The 18485-nt window shown below is 37.0% G+C and overlaps 2 protein-coding genes and 1 long non-coding RNA gene across 4 annotated transcripts in view; 1 reads left to right on the top strand and 2 right to left on the bottom strand.

The window, feature by feature from the left end:
* The window catches only part of LOC132805119 (uncharacterized), a 283618-nt gene extending 272569 nt beyond the window's left edge, over positions 1 to 11049 (bottom strand). Inside the window, exons 1-3 of one of the 2 annotated variants that reach the window (XR_009640462.1) lie at positions 10615 to 11049; positions 10442 to 10502; positions 9062 to 9341 (exon numbers count right to left, since the gene is read on the bottom strand). This is a non-coding gene — a long non-coding RNA (uncharacterized LOC132805119). Of the gene's footprint in view, positions 1 to 9061; positions 9342 to 10441; positions 10503 to 10614 lie in introns of those variants that run through there. The other variant, XR_009640461.1, reaches the window with a different exon arrangement.
* On the bottom strand, positions 756 to 2776 carry LOC125421404 (uncharacterized). Its single transcript, XM_048470357.2, has 3 exons — positions 2039 to 2776; positions 1783 to 1846; positions 756 to 1596 (listed from the first exon to the last, which is right to left on the bottom strand). The coding sequence occupies exons 1-3, from the start codon at positions 2563 to 2565 to the stop codon at positions 1102 to 1104; spliced, it is 1086 nt and encodes a 361-aa protein (XP_048326314.2). The 5' UTR covers positions 2566 to 2776; the 3' UTR covers positions 756 to 1101.
* Positions 11050 to 12502: 1453 nt separating the features above from the next.
* On the top strand, positions 12503 to 13667 carry LOC107410319 (23 kDa jasmonate-induced protein). The gene is made up of 2 exons (XM_060820019.1): positions 12503 to 13004; positions 13173 to 13667. Exons 1-2 carry the CDS (start codon positions 12564 to 12566, stop codon positions 13353 to 13355), a joined length of 624 nt encoding a protein of 207 aa, XP_060676002.1. The 5' UTR covers positions 12503 to 12563; the 3' UTR covers positions 13356 to 13667.
* The last annotated feature ends 4818 nt before the right edge of the window (positions 13668 to 18485 follow it).

Here is an 18485-nt window from a genome sequence, read left to right as displayed (position 1 = left end):
GTGGTTTGAAAAATCCAAAAGAATATATATAATTGTATCACATATAGGCAGATAGACATATAATTATTCGCATGTTCATTAATATATCATACAAATTTACCCTATATTACGCATAATCAAATTAAAAATATCTTCACATTGGTTCAGTAGCGAAATTACAAGCTTACATTTTAAATATAACATTAGCAAGTATCATGGCTGTTCACTTCATCTCATACTATTTTTCCACTTTACTCATTTTAGTAAGTTTTATATGTACATATAGAAATTATTTTCTAAGTGATTGTTCATAGTTTATCTAAAACTTTAGTAAATTTTATATGTAGATATAGAAATTATTTTCAAAGTGATAGTTCATAGTTTGTCTAAAACTTCCTTATTTGGATACTTAAAATATGACCCACATGATTTTTACACTTTCTTTTTTTGTTTTTGTTTTTTTTTTTTTTTTTTTTTTGGGGGGGGGGGGGGGGGGGGGTGGGGAGGGGTGCGTTTAAACCACGAAGTGTTGCGACACCCTTCTTTTTTTGGTATATGGGACTATTACCTGCTCAGGCTTCGGTTATAATTTCTCATTCACTCATGCACAGTTACATGTACCTAAAAAATACATGTCAAACCTTTTTTCCTTTCTCATTTTTTTTATCTACCTTCAACCATAACCCCTCTTCCAAGTCTCTGTTTTAGAAATAATAAAAGTAAAAACAAAATAAAATAAAATAGAAAATATCTATATTATTACAACCATATTGTTTTATTGATGAAACATAGCCACAACATACAATATTTCCATATATAGGAAAGGAAAATTGTCTTACAAACAACACTAATAAAAACGTACAAACAATAGCAAATAAATAATATATATATATATATATAAGGAGCACATCCATTTTTATTTATTTGATATATGTAGTCCTCATGACATCAGGATATTATAATTTAATAGAAAAGGATATAATACAAATAAATCACGGTAGATTAATCATTTGCGTTATATCTTAATTTTATAAAATATCTTGTAATGCGATGAGGATTATATATATATATATATATATGTATTAAGGTAGATAATAATGTAAAATGGCCAGTGATGATCTTTCAGGCAATTCTTCTTGCCAATTCCATGCCATCAGGCATGCTTGCCACATGAAAAATAAGGCCATCACTAGGCAAGGGTGCGCTGCCTCCGGAGCCGAAAATCAAATCGAACAGTGCACCGGCGGCTATCCCAAGAATAAAAGATGCAGCAAACCCAGCCACCATTCCTATCCCACACACCAACACATCAGTTACCGCAGCGCCATCTACGGCAGCTGTTGCGGCAGCTCCCACAATATCTCCCAGCACTGCACCGCCTTTTTTGGCTACCTCAACAACTGCACTACGCGCCGCCTCTTTGATGGGGTTCTCCGCCGTATATATGTCCCATGCTATGCTTGCTGCCTTGAACAGGAGATGGGCCTTGCCAGCAATATCTTTAATATCAATGGAAGCTTTATCAAGGGAATCCCCTTGATAACTTCCAATTGCCCTCAGGGTTTCTTCATCCAGTACTTTTCCACGACCAGATGCCTCAATTATTGAATCGTACACCTATTTACGTACGTGAAAACGTACATCATGATATACATAATATATATATATATATATGTATATGTGTTTAAAAAAAAAAAAAAAAAAGAAGAAGAAGAAGAAGAAGAAGAAGAAAAAATTATTATTGTATTGTGCTATAGCTAATAATAATTATAATATATCATTGTTTAATCATAAATTAATCACCAGTAGCTTTTGATCGTCTTTTAGATGCTTGAATTCTCCTCCAAACCCCAATGCTGTCTGGTACCTGCATGGATATATCATATGATATCAAATCATATATAATATGAACGTTTTTGAAAGTAAGTCTCTCTCCAAAATTTAAGATTACATATATATATATATATATAACAATTAAAATGAAATAAATTAGCCTCGGCTAGTAGGTGTTTACATATAAAATTATAAATAAAATTAAGTAGCTAGATAGGGTACGTACGTTTGCACTAGAGTTGGGAAGTCGATGCCGCCATCATAGATGGTGGACGAGAATTCTTTGGATGCTTCACTATTCGCACTCATCCTGACGTACTGCTTAATAGCCTTGTTGTAATGTCGAATTTGGTTGGTTAGATCTGCGACGTCTTTGGCACTGCCAGCGTCCAACTCATCCAACTCTTTGATAAGGTTGTGGACATGCGCAATAACTTTGTCGAGATAGTCTCTTCGCAATGTGTAGTTCCTCACCACCTGCAGTGCACTGTTTAAGCTGGTTTCGGTGAACGAAAGGATGAGAGACGCAATCGGAGACCGAATGCTGTCATTCTCATACTTCTTCACTAATTTACCACACTTATGCAGCAGGTTTTCCGCGTCATCCATGTTTGATTTACATGTTCTCAGGTATTTCACTTGTTCCTCTTCCGATTTGAAGTAGAGGTCCTGTAAGCTTTCGAGTTCACAGCCGTAAATCAGCTCAGCAAGCTCGCGGAGCTTCTTGGATTTCAGGAAAACAATCTCAGCCATTACTGCGATTAGTAACTATAAATCGCAAGAAATTCAAGATAGATTGATGATCAGATATTAGAGACTAGACCGACGTGAATGAATTGTTTGTCAAATGCCTTCAGATGGATATGGCCGTTTAAAGACCGCAGGGGTACCTCCTACTGCTTTATTCACCTATATCTGCCAATAAATTAGTTATATCTGGTAATAAAAAAGCTTATTGGCAAATATAATTTTATTTTTTCAAAATTCTTGGACATAAGAATTTTCAATCAATTTTTATATATATATAACTAGAATCATATTAGATCGAATTGATGATAAAAACATCATGACTTTTTTTATTAATCATTGAATAGTTTCAAGAGGTGAGATTTAAAAATCCATCTATCGTTTAACATGTCCAAAGTTCACTTTTATTAAATAGTATTTTAGTTTGTTATTAATTTATGTTAAATAATTATTTGATCTTTGAATTTTAGTCTTTAAAGTAATTTAAAGGGTAATGAAAAAAATATCTATTGTAAACTATTATTGTAAACTATTAGGTTAACTTGGTATGAATTTAATTATAAATATATATATATATATATATATGATTTTTTTTCCCCCCAATGTATATACCCAATTAGAATTTAATTTGAATTGTTTGGATTTTTCATGTCAGAAGATCGAAGATATATATGGTTGAAAGGTGATGGGGTTGTTTTCTTATTGCAGAATATATACAGTAGACAGGACAAAAAGCATGAGCTGTGGGGGATATTCGCCTATTTATTTTATTTTATTATTTTTATTTTTTTCATATCTATATTTAAAGAATTAATAGCCATTCAGAAAAGAAATAGTAATTCTCTGTTGATAAGGTTGAAATACTTTTACCTGATTCCAAAAAAGGAAAAAAAAAAAAAAGAAAGAAAGGAAAAAAAAAAAAAAGAAAGAAAAAAAATATTCAAAATGACATATTTTAAATATAATATATATATATATATGTATGTATGGGTAAAAAGAGTACAATGCTAAAGAAATCTATATGTGGCCATTTTCAATTCAATAATTACTATTGAAATGCCAACTCATGGTGATAAAAATTTTGATTAACAAATTAATTTGCTAAGTGTAGAATTATCTTTATATTATTGGGTTATGGAATTTGTTTTTTTATTTTACAAAAATAATTTTTTGTGCATAGAATATGACAGAGCACATGCCATAAGATGGAGACCTTTTCAGCAAAGACAAAAAGGTGAATATTTCCAAATTGATCGGTGTGTAATTAGAGATTAGTGATCAGAATTGTTAGTCATAAAGAGACATGTAAGCAAATGCATATATGAGATGGATATTCCAGTAAATGCAAGATCGGTGAAAGCACTGAATCGTTAATTTTGGCTCAACAATAGTGGACATAAAGATTGGGGATTTCCCACTTTGATACCATGACGAAGTTTCTAAACAATGGAAAACAGATAATTGAACAGTGACTTCTTGATTGACGATTAAACCTCAGATTACTAAATACAGTGTATAATTACGAATAAAAAGGTTACTGGCCATGAAAAAAATTGTGACTAAAAAGTTTAGATTGTGTGGTTAAATGTTTTTATCCACAATACACTGTTACCATGTTGTGGTCAATAATCCTGTCGTTAAAAATTTCTAACTACAGCAATTCCGTGGCTAATGCTTATCTTTTTCATTGTGATATACACGTAAATAAGTTGTTAGCTATTAAAAATATTTAAAATATTTTGAAAACAACAATTATCATTAAACTGAAACCGTTTTGCTCCTAGCTAAACCTTTAGAATTTGTTTCGTAGTCGTCAGCTTTCAAGGATGGGACTAATCCCCGCTCAGACTTTGGCTTGGCCCTGGCCACAAGTTGCTTCCCCTGGGATATCTCGTGGTTTAAACCAATAAATAAATAAATAAATAAATAGAAATATTTTTAAAGCAACAATTATCAATATCATCAAACTCTTGAATTTGTTTTGCCCCTAGCTAAATCTTTGGAGATAAGATTAGCTCTATCGTTTATAACTGCTGATGTAAAGTCCTTCTAGCTCTCTTTGTGTGAAACCTGAGTGAGCTGATGTGGTTGTTGACGTTGCTGCTGAAGTGGTTGTATATCAATGGATACGTGCAAATATGACAGTTTTTTCTTTTCGGGTAATATGCAAATATGAGAGGTTGTTAATACATTTGGTGCAGATGCAAGATGATAAATAGATAAGCATACCCTAGGGGATGCTCTTTGGAGGAGGCAATGGTCCCGCAAAGCAATGGTCCCGCAAAGCCTTGTTTGGTTCCAAATTCAGCAATTAATTCGTACCATTACTATCATTGGGACAGCAATACATATGCTTTTAGGCAACTGGGGTGTCTGTTTCTTATCCATTCGGTTGCCACAGCAATTTAAACGCGTGTTTGTGTATTTGGGGAATATCACCTATATACATATATATATATATATACATGAGTGGTTGTTAATACATTTGGTGCAGATGCAAGATGACAAATAGATAGGCATACCCTAGGGGATGCTTTCTGGAGGAGGCAATGATCCCGCAAAGCCTTGTTTGGTTCCAAATTCAGCAATTAATTCGAACCATTACCATCATTGGGACAGTAATACATATGCTATTAGGCAACTGGGTGTCTCTTTCTTGTCCATTCGGTTGCCACAGCAATTTAAACGCGTGTTTGTGTATTTGGGGAAAATCACCTATAAGCATAGGGCCCTAGGGGATGCTCGCTGCAGGAGCAAATGGTCCCGCAAAGCCTTGTTTGGTTACAAATTCAGCAATTATTTGATGCTATTACTACTGGTACAGTGATACATAGCCGTTCGGTTGCCACAGCAATTTAAACGTGCATTTTGTGTATTTGGGGGAAAATCACCTATATGTATACGTCAAAAATGTACGTTTCACACCCAAACTGGGTATCAATAATTGAGTTGAGGAACAAGGTTTGTACTTCAAATCCAAATTACTTTTTTCTATAAATGAAATTAAGGTGACTTTTAAATGTATGATTTTAGGCAAATGATGTGTCTTTCTAGCTCATTCATTTGTGTCGGCAAAAAGTAATTTATACTTGTATCATACCATTGAAAAAATCAATTTATATATTGGCAGAGTTGGTAATCTGAATTTTTATTGATCCGATCCAAAAAATTCACTGTACAACCCGTTTGGTGAAATTTATTTTGAAAAAAAATTTGGGGCTCTGTGGTGGTAATGGAGGTCAAGAGCCAATAGGCCCGAGACCAAAGATTTTTTTACGTAAATCTGTGTTTTGTTTTTTATTCTTCTATTGTTATTGTTTTGTTCTATTTTTCATAACATACATGTATAAAATTATTGATTATTTTATATGTACATATATAAGGTCATATAAATATGTACTTATCAGGACCCGTCCAGAATTCCTTCCCCGGAACCCTAGACAGCCCTGATCCCAGGGAAACCCTACCGAACTCTCCAACGGAAAATCCGGCAGAGCCTCCCCTAAAGGATTTACTTACCACAAATTTACCTGCACTGAAAACACACTTCTAAAATTGTCCCCTTATTCCTCCCACAGTACTACAAGTTGGTTCCACAAATTTCAGCACTTCAAAATAAATACAGTAATCCAGTGCATAATAAATACAACAAGAATGAAAGAAATAGTACAACTGCAATAAAGAAGAACAGGGTACTTCACGAAGTAAAACAGCGAGGAAGATCAAGTCCGCTCCGAATGAACACCGACAACCTGGAACCTAGAGGAACGGAATTTAAGAGTGTGAGATGCTAATCATCTCAGTGAGCGACCCTACTACTATACCATATAATATCACAGTAATAAGTATAAATAATAATTACTTGGAAATAATAATTTCTCTCAAAACCCTTACAATTCTCTCAGTTGGAAAGGTTCCCTTTTTAAAACATTTTCACAAAACCCTTTATTCATATTCCCCGAAAACCAAGACATCAAATAATTAAATATCGGAAGCAGTAATAATTAATTTTATTTTTCCAATACAGTTTCCAAACATTTTATTTTTAAAACACAGTTCTGAAAATCATTTGATGCACCCACTATATACCAGTGGCGCCAACAGTACCCAGCGTCCCGAGGTACCGCCAGACAGGAGGTTATAGAGAGAAACCGGCATACGGTCGCGTGGCGTCCCACTGCGCCGCTGCTAACTAGGTGTCCCGGCCAAGGGGGGTGGCCTACCCTCATCCGATGGCAACCACAGGACAACCTTATCATATCAATCGCGCGCTACTCACACCCACCTGCGCGCTAATCACACCCACCTGCGCGCTAATCACAACCGTGTACACACTAACCATATCACAAATAAACAGAACACCAGTACGTGCACGGTGCATCCAAAAATCATAAAATCCACATGTTTAAATTATATAACAAATTTCACATTTTCATAAACATAGCGGGCATAGTCCATCCGTTTGAACCCGGAAATTCTCCGTAATTTCTTTATAATCAATACCATAAATTCCATGATTTTCAAATCCACCAACTCCCAAATCCATCAATTCAAATATCCACATTTTTCCAAGCATAAATAATTTCTCGAAATATAATAATCAAATCTCATAATATTCCATGGGCATATTTTATAAAAATTGGGATCACCAACATAACCAAATATTTTCCTTGAAATATTTGAAAATCAAATCATGCCCGATTTAATATTAAAACCACCCGAATTTCAAAATTCGCAAAACCATAAAATAATTTCACATGGCATAAATTGGTGAAATGCTCATTTCTTAAATCCGATAAATTCACAAATAATTCCACAATAAATCAAATAAATATTTGGCACATAGAATTTAAATTCCAAATATTTAAATCACACATAATATATTCACCAATTAAATTCTCCAAAATTAATTTGAAGGTGGGTCACTCACCTGGAGCACGCAATTAACCCACGATCCACTACGGGATCAATTCTACGACTCACCGGTTCTCCTAGAACAAAATTCACAGACAGTCAAATAAATTAATATTTTATTCGGGTAAATAATACCCGGTACCCGGGGGGTCAAAACACAAACGATATCTAGAATTTACGAGTTATATACCGAATCGAAGCTCGAGTGATGCTGATCACAGATTCGGTCTTACTTCCCGGTGATCGGACCCGACGGGGTCGGAATTTCGTCGGGAAGCTTTTCGGGTTTCGGTTCCGCAATTCTCCCAAACCGTCGCGAATTGGCGGAAACGGATGTCGGATTCGGGTTCAGGAGGTCGAACACAGCGGACTGGAGCTGGCCGGAATTTCGGGTACTCGCCGGAACAGTAATTTCCGGAAATGAGGTGGGCAATCTGGATGGCCGGCGCTTGTACAGTAACTAGGCCGGAAAACGTGAAAATGACCGGCGGCCGGTGACTCTCTCTCTCTTTCCTCTCTCTTTTTCTCTCTCCTCTCTCTCTTTCTCTCTCTTCCCCGAGTGTTTTAACAAATAAAACCCCTGCATGACACTGTTCATGCCACGTGGACCAATCAGAAGCTGACACGTGGCATTTCACTGTTCACCGACCCAAAAACATTAAAATAATACGGTATCCGGTAAACTTCAAATGTCCATAACTTTTTAACCGGATGTCCGTCTTGAGCGTGCCGCTAGTCTGTGAACTAGTATCGACAAGCACTTCACAACCACACACGAGTCAAAGCTCAATTCCCCATAAACAAAAAGTCAACTCCGACACCCCTGGACAGTTTGGACTGCAACTTGTTTCGTCCATAACTTCCAAACCGTAGCTCCGTTTTTGACGTGCTACCAGTCTACGAACTCGTGGCATCGTGCACTTCGCCACGGTATCCTGGTCAACTCGAAATTCTCACCGAGTCAAAAAGTCAACTTTTTACCCCTTGGTCAACGGTCAACGGTCAACCTCGGTCAACGTGCACGGATTCCGGTGCGATTTGGGACGGGGTGTTACAGCGAGCCCGACAGTTTGATTGCTCTTGGAACTCCAAGAAGTTTTCTTTTCCTCATTTCTTATTATGTAATTTGTTTCTACTCTGTTGTATTAATTATTATATGTAGACCTTTATTAACACTCTGTATACTATGTTGGATGTATTATTTAATTGATTATGCACTGATTTCCTGTTATTCATTGGAAGTGTTGCAAATTTGTGGAATTAAATTATAGCAAGGTAGGAGGAATAAGGTGGTGTATATAGAAGTATGTTTTCGGTACAGGAAATTTGTGGTAAGTTCAACTCTTAAGAAAGGTTCTACTAGATTTTTCCATTGGAGGGTCCGGTAGGATTTTTCTGAGATCAGGACTTGTCTAAGATTCCGGTGGAGGACTTTGGACGGGTCCTGATGTCAGGACCCGTCCAGAATTCCTTCCCCGGAATCCTAGACAGCCCTGATCCCAGGGAAACCCTACCGAACCCTCCAACGGAAAATCCGGCAGAGCCTCCCCTAAGGGATTTACTTACCACAAATTATCTGCACTGAAAACACACTTCTAACAACATCCCCTTATTCCTCCCACAAACTACAAATTGTTTCCACAAATTGCAGCACTTCAAAAATAAAACAACAGCAGCAACCCAGTGCATAAAGAACAACCACATGTCCAATACAGTATACAGAGCATTATACAACAAATGTGGAATTTATAAAAATAACAGATAAGAATGTAATACAAGATAGAGAGGAAAAAGGGAAGAAAAACTGCTTGAACCTTCGGCAACGAACTGAGACGTTGGGCTCGCCCCGGACAATCAACGTCTCCAACCTGGACCTAGAGGAACGGAATTTAAGAGTGTGAGATGCTAATCATCTCAGTGAGTGACCCTATCTACTATACAATATAATACCACAGTAATACAGTAGATAGATAATAATTAATTGGAAAATAATAATTTCTCTCAAAACCCTTACAATTCTCTCAGTTGGAAAAGTTCCCCTTTTAAAACATTTTCACAAAAACCTTGTACGTACTTCCCAAAAACCAAGGAACCAAACAAATTAATAAACAACAAATAAACAAATAAATACATAAATACCCCAAATATAAATAACTGCAATAACTTATAATAAATAATTTTTTGAACACCTTTGGGGTTTTAAACTTTAATTGCAATTTACACCGACAATTACACCTGACGCACCACACCATATACCGGTGATGCCCTCCGATACCCAGCGTCCCGAGCACCGACTGGCGGGAGGTTAAAGAGAGAAACCTGCAGTGGTCACTTCGGCGTCCCGACAGTACCGACTGCTAAAAACCATCACCCGGCCAAGGAGGGGGGCGGCTGTGCGCAACAATAACCTTGCCTGCCCACGGTCCAATGGCAACTCACGGGTGAAGTAAAAACCGCACGCTAAACCATATAATAACCGCGTGCTAAATCACGTGTCCATACACCATACACCAGAACACCAATACTGTATGAGTGCGTCTAAAAATAAACATAAACAACCAACCGTACCGTTTTTTCCAAAAACCACCGTGGGAAGTATACCAAATTTTTCACAAACACCATCCCACATATTTTTATTTAATAACCCGGTACGAATCAATTGATAACCAACAAATCACAATTTCTCGAAATACGAAATGCAACCATAAAAATACCGCGGGCATAATTTATAAAATTTAACCAAATATTTTCATAAAATATTTAACCTAATTATGCCCGAGAAATCACATTTGAAACCACGTAAAATTAATACCGAAACATACCTTGCTCATGCATAACAAATAATTTAAATTAAACCGCATTAAAATCATAATTAAACCACACCACATGAGAATAATTAAATACTAAATTAAATACCAATTAAATTTAATTAATTGCCCAAAATAATTTTTGAAGGTGGGTCACTCACCTGGAGCACGCAATTAACCTACGATCCATCACGGGATCAATTTCACGACTCACCGGTGCTCCTAGGACAAAATTCACAGACAGTCAAATAAATTAATATTTTAATCGGGTAAATAATACCCGGTACCCGGGGGCTCAAACACAAACTTTAACCAAAATGGTCGAATGATATACCAAATCGAAGCTCGTGGAACGAGGATCACCAATCCGGTCTCCGTCGACCCCAATTCCGCCGGAGGTGGCCGGAATTTGGTCGGAAAGTTTCAGCCGGTGTTCACTTCCCCATATCTCGCAAACCGCTTCGAATTTCTGGGATTGGAGGCCATTTTTGGATTCAGAGGACCCAAAATAGGGGGAGAGGAGGCTCAATTGGGACTGGGCTGGCCGGAAAACACAAGAAAAGAGGAGAGAGAAACTTGGCCGGCCGGCGGCTTCTCCGGCCCGATCGGCGGGCGTCCGGCGGCGGCTGGCCGTGAAACTTGGCGGCCAAGCTCGCGAGGTGGCGGGCTTCCTTGGTGGCTGGCGCGTGAGGGCTATGGGTGGCCGGAATTTGAAACACAGGAGAGAGAGGGACGGTCGAGAGAGAAGAAAGAAAAGCTGCGTGTGTGTGTGTATTTCGGGAAAAAAAAAAAAAAAAAGAAAAAGAAAAAGAAATAAAAAAGAAATAATTAAATAATATTAATAATAATTTTATTATTCAAAAATAATAAAATAATTTGATTTTTTCACATGGTTGACATGTGGAATTTCACCATGGTGACACATGGCCACCTTCATTGAGTCACACGTGGAACATCGTTATGCGTGTAAAAATAATAATAAAATAATACAGTATTTGAAAAACTTTACAGGTCCATAACTTTCAAACCACATGTCCAAATCGGACGTGCCGCTAGTCTACGGACTCGTATCGACGAGCACTTCACAACCATACATGAGTTAAAGCTCAACCTTGCATGAATAAAAAGTCAACTCCGGCACCCCTTGGACAGTTTGGACCTCAACTTGTTTTACTCAAAACTTTCAAACCGTAGCTCCGTTTTTAACGTGCTACCAGTCTACGAACTCGTGCCAACGTGTACTTCGTAACGGTACCTCAGTCAACCCAGAATTCCAACCGGGTCAAAAAGTCAACTTTTGACCCCTTCGGTCAACGGTCAACAGTCAACCTCGGTTAACGTGCAAAAATTTCCGACATGGTTCAGGACGGGGTGTTACACCTGACATTAGATATTAAATGCGGAGGATGACAATTCATCAACTTTATTACTAAAAATTGTAAATGTTTTTAATAATATATATACACACATTCAAAATTGAGTAGCAAACAGTTTTATCTTATATATATGATTTTGTTTTTAAAAATATTATGTAGAAAACTTTGTGACCCTATTAAGATATATGGGGTAATGGATTATTTACATTATGCCATAACTTGATTCAGAATATATTGATTATTTACATTCTTATAATTTATCCTATTTATTTGTATTATATGTTAACATCATTATAAAATTGTAATATACATGCTGATGTGATAGTTGTTGATATAAAAAAAATATTAATATATAGAGTTATTATTTTCTTGTAAAAACTATCTCTTGAACCTTCTTTACTTGAAACAAATTCTCTTTCTTCTTTCTTTTTTCTTTTTTTTTTTTCAAATATAAATTATATTTTATTATTTATTTTACAAAACCTTACTTACCAAGGAAAATTTTTTCCTCCATCCAAAACTTTGCCGACATCAATGTCAAATATAAATCTGGAAGCCAAAATTAAACATATTTTTAATCACAATTTATATTATATATATACTTGTTTTCATGACGTAAATGGTAGTTCACCGTAAACCGCCACCAAGATTTCTATTACGTAGTTTTTTTTTTTTTTTTTTTTTTTGGCTTAATGTTTAAGACGGAAAAAGAAAGAAAAATAAAATAAAAGAAGTTGTCCACGTAACACGGTGTCGTGGAGTTCAGGGATTGGGCGTGGATGTGTATAAGTATAGGTGCTAACTTGATTAGGTTGCCATGCATACCTAGTTGTCTTCCAACAAAAATCCAAACAAAAAAAAAAAAAAAAAAATCAGAAATATATCATCAAAATTCCAAAGCCATATCATGGCAGCTCCGAACGTGTTTGGAGAACCATTGACCGATGAAACAGTGAGGAAGTATTTTCCAAATAAGCAAGTAATCACCCGCAAAGACAGGGCTTACTTGGCTTACAACCTGAGGGAAGCTGAAAGAAAGAATGAGAAGGCCGATGCGTACGTGCTCAAACTCAAGGAGAAGTATGGCGATGGAATTGCTACGTTGGTCACTATTTATAATGCCACTGGTGACACCTTAACATATTTTAGGGAGCACGATTTCAGCGGCCACATCGGTGAAGCCCCGTACCCCAGACAGATTCAGAACGGCCAGTGGGCTGCTTTCCTCCATGTGGCCGGTTCATCCGCCGCCGTTTTGTACCGCGGCCTCAACTACGATGAAAGTGGTGGAGAAGAGTATGTCTGGTTGCACTCTTGGTACAACGTCCCCAGCAACCCAAAAAAATACGTGAGTAGCTTCTTTCTCTGCCAAACTCATATGCTAATATTATTAATTCATTCGTATATACCTTAATTAATTATCTATAAATACATTTATTTATTTAAGCTTTTTATAGTATTAATTAATTGAATTTAATTGTTATGTGTGTGTGTATGTATATATATATATATATAGGTTTACACTGAGATTCGAAAGCCTGCGCATTACGATGCTGCTGATATTTGGGACTGGGTCTACCCCTTGATCAAATCTGATTCTTACAAGGAAAATTCGTTTGGATGCTACTCAGATGCGTCCATTACCCAAAACAACCCTTACAAATATTCTGGAACAATGACCTTGCAGTTCGTTCCTTGATTCACCTCATAATATATATATTGCAGAATATTTGTTTCAAATATTTCATGCAATATTATATATATATATATATACACATAAAATAAACTATATATATTGACAATGATGCCAATATGTATGGATATTCTTATTATGTCTGTCTGTGTGTGCACGTTTAAGATTAAGGCTGCAATTGCAAGTGCACTGTGCATGCAGCATTAATGTTTTATAGGCTTGGCTATGTACTCTTGTGTTCTATCTTGCTGGGATTATTTCTTTGCAAGAAGTTAATGATACTTGGCTATGTACTCTTGTGCTATATCTTGCTGGGATCATTTTCTTGCAAGAAGTTAATATATATTATCATAATAATGTTTTATATACTTGCCTGTGGTCTCTATGGATATGGATATACATAAGTCACCAACTTAAGTAATAACAAGCATCCCGGATGTATTTTACTTGGGTAATAAGACTCTAGGTCTTGTCACCTGCATGTAATGGAATTGTCAATATAATCTATTATACTAAACACAGACCCAAAAAAAAAAAAAAAAAAAAGTAATAATAATAATGCTAACAATAAATGAGAAAAGAACCTTGAAAATCCATGAGAATTCATAATTAAATCAGGGCAAATGTCACGCTTAGAAAAGGGGAAATCTTACTATTGGAAATGGTTCCACAAACACCTTTTTGTCCATGTCTGCTACTAAATTTATCACCAACCTATGCAAATTAAATTACAAAAAGATCAACACAAAATAAAAGAAACATAAAACGAAACAACAGATGATGACAAAATTAAACCCTCTTACCTCAGGTCTACGAGTATGACGAATTAAGTTACTTGATGCACATATTATTATTTTTGTCAGTAAAAAGAGCCACTTTGTCTACCACACTTGATTCCCCTATGGGACTTTTAAAAGTCTGAGGAGCAAACTTGAAATCGCTGAATTTGGAACAAAAGGATAAGAAACTTATTGAACATTTCTGTACTCACTGGATACAGGAATGGCAGGTAAGCAAATGATGTCAACAGAAATATATTGAATAGTTGTGCAAAGAAACCAAAAGCTGACCCATCAGTTAACCTACCATAGTCCCTCTCGTTACTCTGGGAGTTTGTTTGTTAATATATATGTCATTTGGTCTAACAATTTCTCCAGATGCTGCAATTCCATCGTCATCCAGCACCTTAACAAATGAGAAGAATAATAAGAGAAGATGGAGGCAGAAGTCTAACCCACCTGAAACGGTGGTGATGGGTTTGTAGGGGCAATTGTTTGGGATTGTGGTTGCGCGGATGAAGAAGAAGCAGAAGTTTCAGTGAGAAGTGGGTTTTTGTGTGGTTTCGAGAGGGTGAGAGAAAAGGGTACTGGGTTTGTGGGAAAAGAGTGGCTAGCATAGGATGATCAGAGAGTTGATATATGTTTTGCCATTGTTGGAGCCTCTGGCATGATTTTCCAGCTAGAGAAGAAGAGAGAGGCACTGTAAAACCAAGAATGCGCTTACGTTTTAAGGGATTTTCACAATTTTTTTAAAATTTTAATTCAAGAAAATTAAAAAAAAAAAAATAGATAATCAATTCTAGGGATGAAATGAGTAGCGTGACTTTTTTTTCTTTTTTTTTTTATTTATTTTCAAATGGAATTTTGTCAAAAGCGTACAGGCTTTGGAAACAGAGGATACCGTTTTTCAAAAAATATTTTACCATCTCTAAATAAAAAATGGATAAAAATAAAAGATATTAAAGTGCATTTTCTTCTAAAAATAAATAACTTCACCATCTTATCATCCTATGAGTGCACGTATAACCTATATTTCATTATCATGTCTTTACGATTTGTTTTCGAAGTTTCTGATTCTTGAGTGCGTTTTCTGGTTCTGATGCCTCTTTGGGATGTTTCTCTTCTATGGAATTGTGTAATAAAAGCCTGTTTGGCTGTTGAAGAGCTTAAACGTGGCCTTCAGTGAAAATAAATCTAAAGCGAGATACATATATATATATATATATACGTATATATATAGCTGAAAATTCACATATATTTCTATAAATAAACTCTCAGATATATTTGAAAGGATTTAAAACATGGAAACAGAGGAATATTCGGCAATATGGAAAATGAGGGGAGGAGAACAGCTTCTCTTTTTTTCATATATTTTTTTAATTCTTTACGTGTCCTTTTGTCACAAGATCTAGTGCAGCCAGTATTCTTGTTGAAAGAAAGCTGCTCCCATTTGAAGTTTATGGCAAAGGCCACCACCACGAGATAGACCTATGGGTCTGAGACATATAAGATTTTTTTTTAATTTTTTTTTCCCTGTGTTTTTGAGTTTTAGAATCTCTGTCGATTTTATTCTTTTGCTTTGGCATACTCTAATCTGCAATGTGTAGGTTTGTTAGTAAGTGATATCTTTTTCTAGTAGGTGGTTAAACCTATTTTTGATTTGGTGTTAATAATTTGATATTTGTGGTTTCCATTTTGCATGAGAAAAATAGATGCAGGCTTATTACGAAACACATAATTAATTTCATGCCCAATTTACATAACCCAATTATTTTGACAGGGTAAGACAACGGCCTCTGGTTCGCGGTATACCTAATTTGGATATTTTGATTCTGTATATTTATCCCAGTGGAAACTGTCAGGACCCGTCCAAAGTTCCCCACCGGAACCCTAGACAAGCCCTGATCCCAGGGAAATACCACCGAACCTTCCAACGGAAAATCCGGCAGCACCTCCCCTAAGGGATTTACTTACCACAAATTTACCTGCACTGAAAACACACTTCAAAAATATCTCCTTATTCCTCCCACAAACTACAAATTGGTTCCACAAATTGCAGTACTTAAAAAAATAAATACAGTAATCCAGTGCAAAATAAATACAACAAGAGTGAAAGAAATATTACAACTGCAATAAAAGAATAACAGGGTACTGCCGAACTAAAACAGCGATGAAGATCAAGTCCGCTCCGAGTGAACACCGACAACCTGGTACCTAGAGGAACGGAATTTAAGAGTGTGAGATGCTAATCATCTCAGTGAGCGACCCTACTACTATACCATATATTATCACAGTAATAAGTATAAATAATAATTATTTGGAAATAATATTTTCTCTCAAAACCCTTACAATTCACTCAGTTGGAAAGGTTCCCCTTTTAAAACAATTTCACAAAACCCTTTATCCATATTCCCCGAAAACCAAGACATCAAATAAATATCCGAACAGTAATAATTAATTTTATTTTTCCAATACAGTTTCCAAACATTTTATTTTTAAAACACAGTTCCAAAAATCAGTTGATGCACCCACTATATACCAGTGGCGCCAACAGTACCCAGCGTCCCAAGGTACCGCCAGACAGGAGGTTATAGAAAGAAACCGGCATACGGTCGCGTGGCGTCCCACTGCGCCGCTGCTAACCTGGTGTCCCGGCCAAAGGGGGGTGGCCGCCCTCTCCGATGGCATCCACAGGACACCCTCATAATATCAACCGCGCGCTACTCACACCCACCTGCGCGCTAATCACATCACCTGCGCGCTAATCACACCCATCTGCGCGCTAATCACAACCGTGTGCACACTAACCATATCACATATACCATATCACATAATCAGAACACCAGTACGTGCACGGTGCATCTAAAAATTATAAAATCCATAAATTTAAATCATAAAACAATTTTCACATTTTTCATAAGCATAGCGGGCATAATCCATCCGCTTGAACCGGGAAATTCTCCACAATTTCCTTATAATCTATACCATAAATTCCATGATTTTCAAATCCACCAACTCCCAAATCCATCAATTCAAATATCCACATTTTTTTTTTCCAAGCATAAATAATTTCTCGAAATATCATAATCAAATCCCATAATATTTTATGGGCATATTTCATAAAAATTGAAATCACCAACATAACCAAATATTTTCCTTGAAATATTTGAAAATCAAATCGTGCCCAATTTACCATTAAAACCACACCAATTTCAAAATCCTCAAAACCATAAAATAATTCCACACGGCATAAATTTGTAGAATTCGCATTTTCTTAAATCCAATAAATTCATAAATAATTCTACAATAAATCCAATAAATATTTGGCACATAGAAATTAAATTCCAAATATTTAATTCACACATAATATATTCATCAATTAAATTCCCCAAAATTAATTTGAAGGTGGGTCACTCACCTGGAGCACGCAATTAACCCATGATCCACTACGGGATCAATTCTACGACTCACCGGTGCTCCTAGAACAAAATTCACAGACAGTCAAATAAATTAATATTTTATTCGGGTAAATAATACCCGGTACCCGGGGGGTCAAAACACAAACGATAACTAAAATTTACGAATTATATACCGAATCGAAGCTCGAGTGATGCTAATCACAGATCCGGTCTTAATTTCCGATGATCGTACCCGACGGGGTCGGAATTTTATCGGGAAGCTTTTCGGGTTTCGGCTTTGCAATTCTCCCAAACCGCCGCGAATTGGTGGAAACGGAAGTCGGATTTGGGTTCAGGAGGTCGAACACTGCGGACTGGAGCTGGCCGGAATTTTCGGGGTACTCGCCGGAACAGTACTTTCCGGCGGGCCGCCACGTCACCGGCAACCGTCGCCGGAACAGTAATTTCCGACGGTGGCCGTTTGCTGTGAAATTTTGCAGATTTGTAGATCATGAGGAGAGCAATCCAACGGGACCGACGGTGAGCAAAACGGAGGTCGGACGGCGGAGAAATCACCGTTTGAAGATTTTCGACCCCTCGCCGGAAAACGCTCCGATCCCGGCGCGTCGGTGGTCCGATGGTCGTGATTTTTGGTGGGTAGGCCGGACTTGAGGAGAGGATGCTGGGTGTATGGCGCGTGTACTGTTTATCGGCCGGAATAGTGCCGATTCGCGGTGGCCGGCGGTGGAGGGGAAAAATCGCCGCCAAACTTCGGACGTCCGATCCGGGCGCGTCCGGCGGCCGTTCGCCGTGAAATTTGGAGGTTTTGCCGGAAATGAGGTGGGCAATCTGGCTGGCCGGCGCGTGTACAGTAACTAGGCCGGAAAAACGTGAAAATGGCCGGCGGCCGGCGGGTCCTCTTTCTCTCTTTCTCTCTCCTCTCTCTCTTTCTCTCTCTT

This window comes from Ziziphus jujuba, chromosome 8 (assembly GCF_031755915.1).
Source record: "Ziziphus jujuba cultivar Dongzao chromosome 8, ASM3175591v1".
Taxonomy (NCBI): Eukaryota; Viridiplantae; Streptophyta; class Magnoliopsida; order Rosales; family Rhamnaceae; genus Ziziphus; species Ziziphus jujuba.
Note: the sequence above shows the minus strand (reverse complement) of the source record. Positions and strands in the feature narration are given on the sequence as shown.

Excerpts from the sequence above, each read along its gene's own strand:
- LOC107410319 (XM_060820019.1), top strand. The coding sequence starts at position 12,564 with ATGGCAGCTCCGAACGTGTTTGGAGAACCATTGACCGATGAAACAGTG. Across the intron at positions 13,005-13,172 it reads CCAGCAACCCAAAAAAATAC|GTTTACACTGAGATTCGAAA; the intron begins GTGAGTAGCTTC and ends ATATATATATAG.
- LOC125421404 (XM_048470357.2), bottom strand. The coding sequence starts at position 2,565 with ATGGCTGAGATTGTTTTCCTGAAATCCAAGAAGCTCCGCGAGCTTGCT. Across the intron at positions 1,847-2,038 it reads TTCCCAACTCTAGTGCAAAC|GTACCAGACAGCATTGGGGT; the intron begins GTACGTACCCTA and ends ATATCCATGCAG. Across the intron at positions 1,597-1,782 it reads AAGACGATCAAAAGCTACTG|GTGTACGATTCAATAATTGA; the intron begins GTGATTAATTTA and ends GTACGTAAATAG.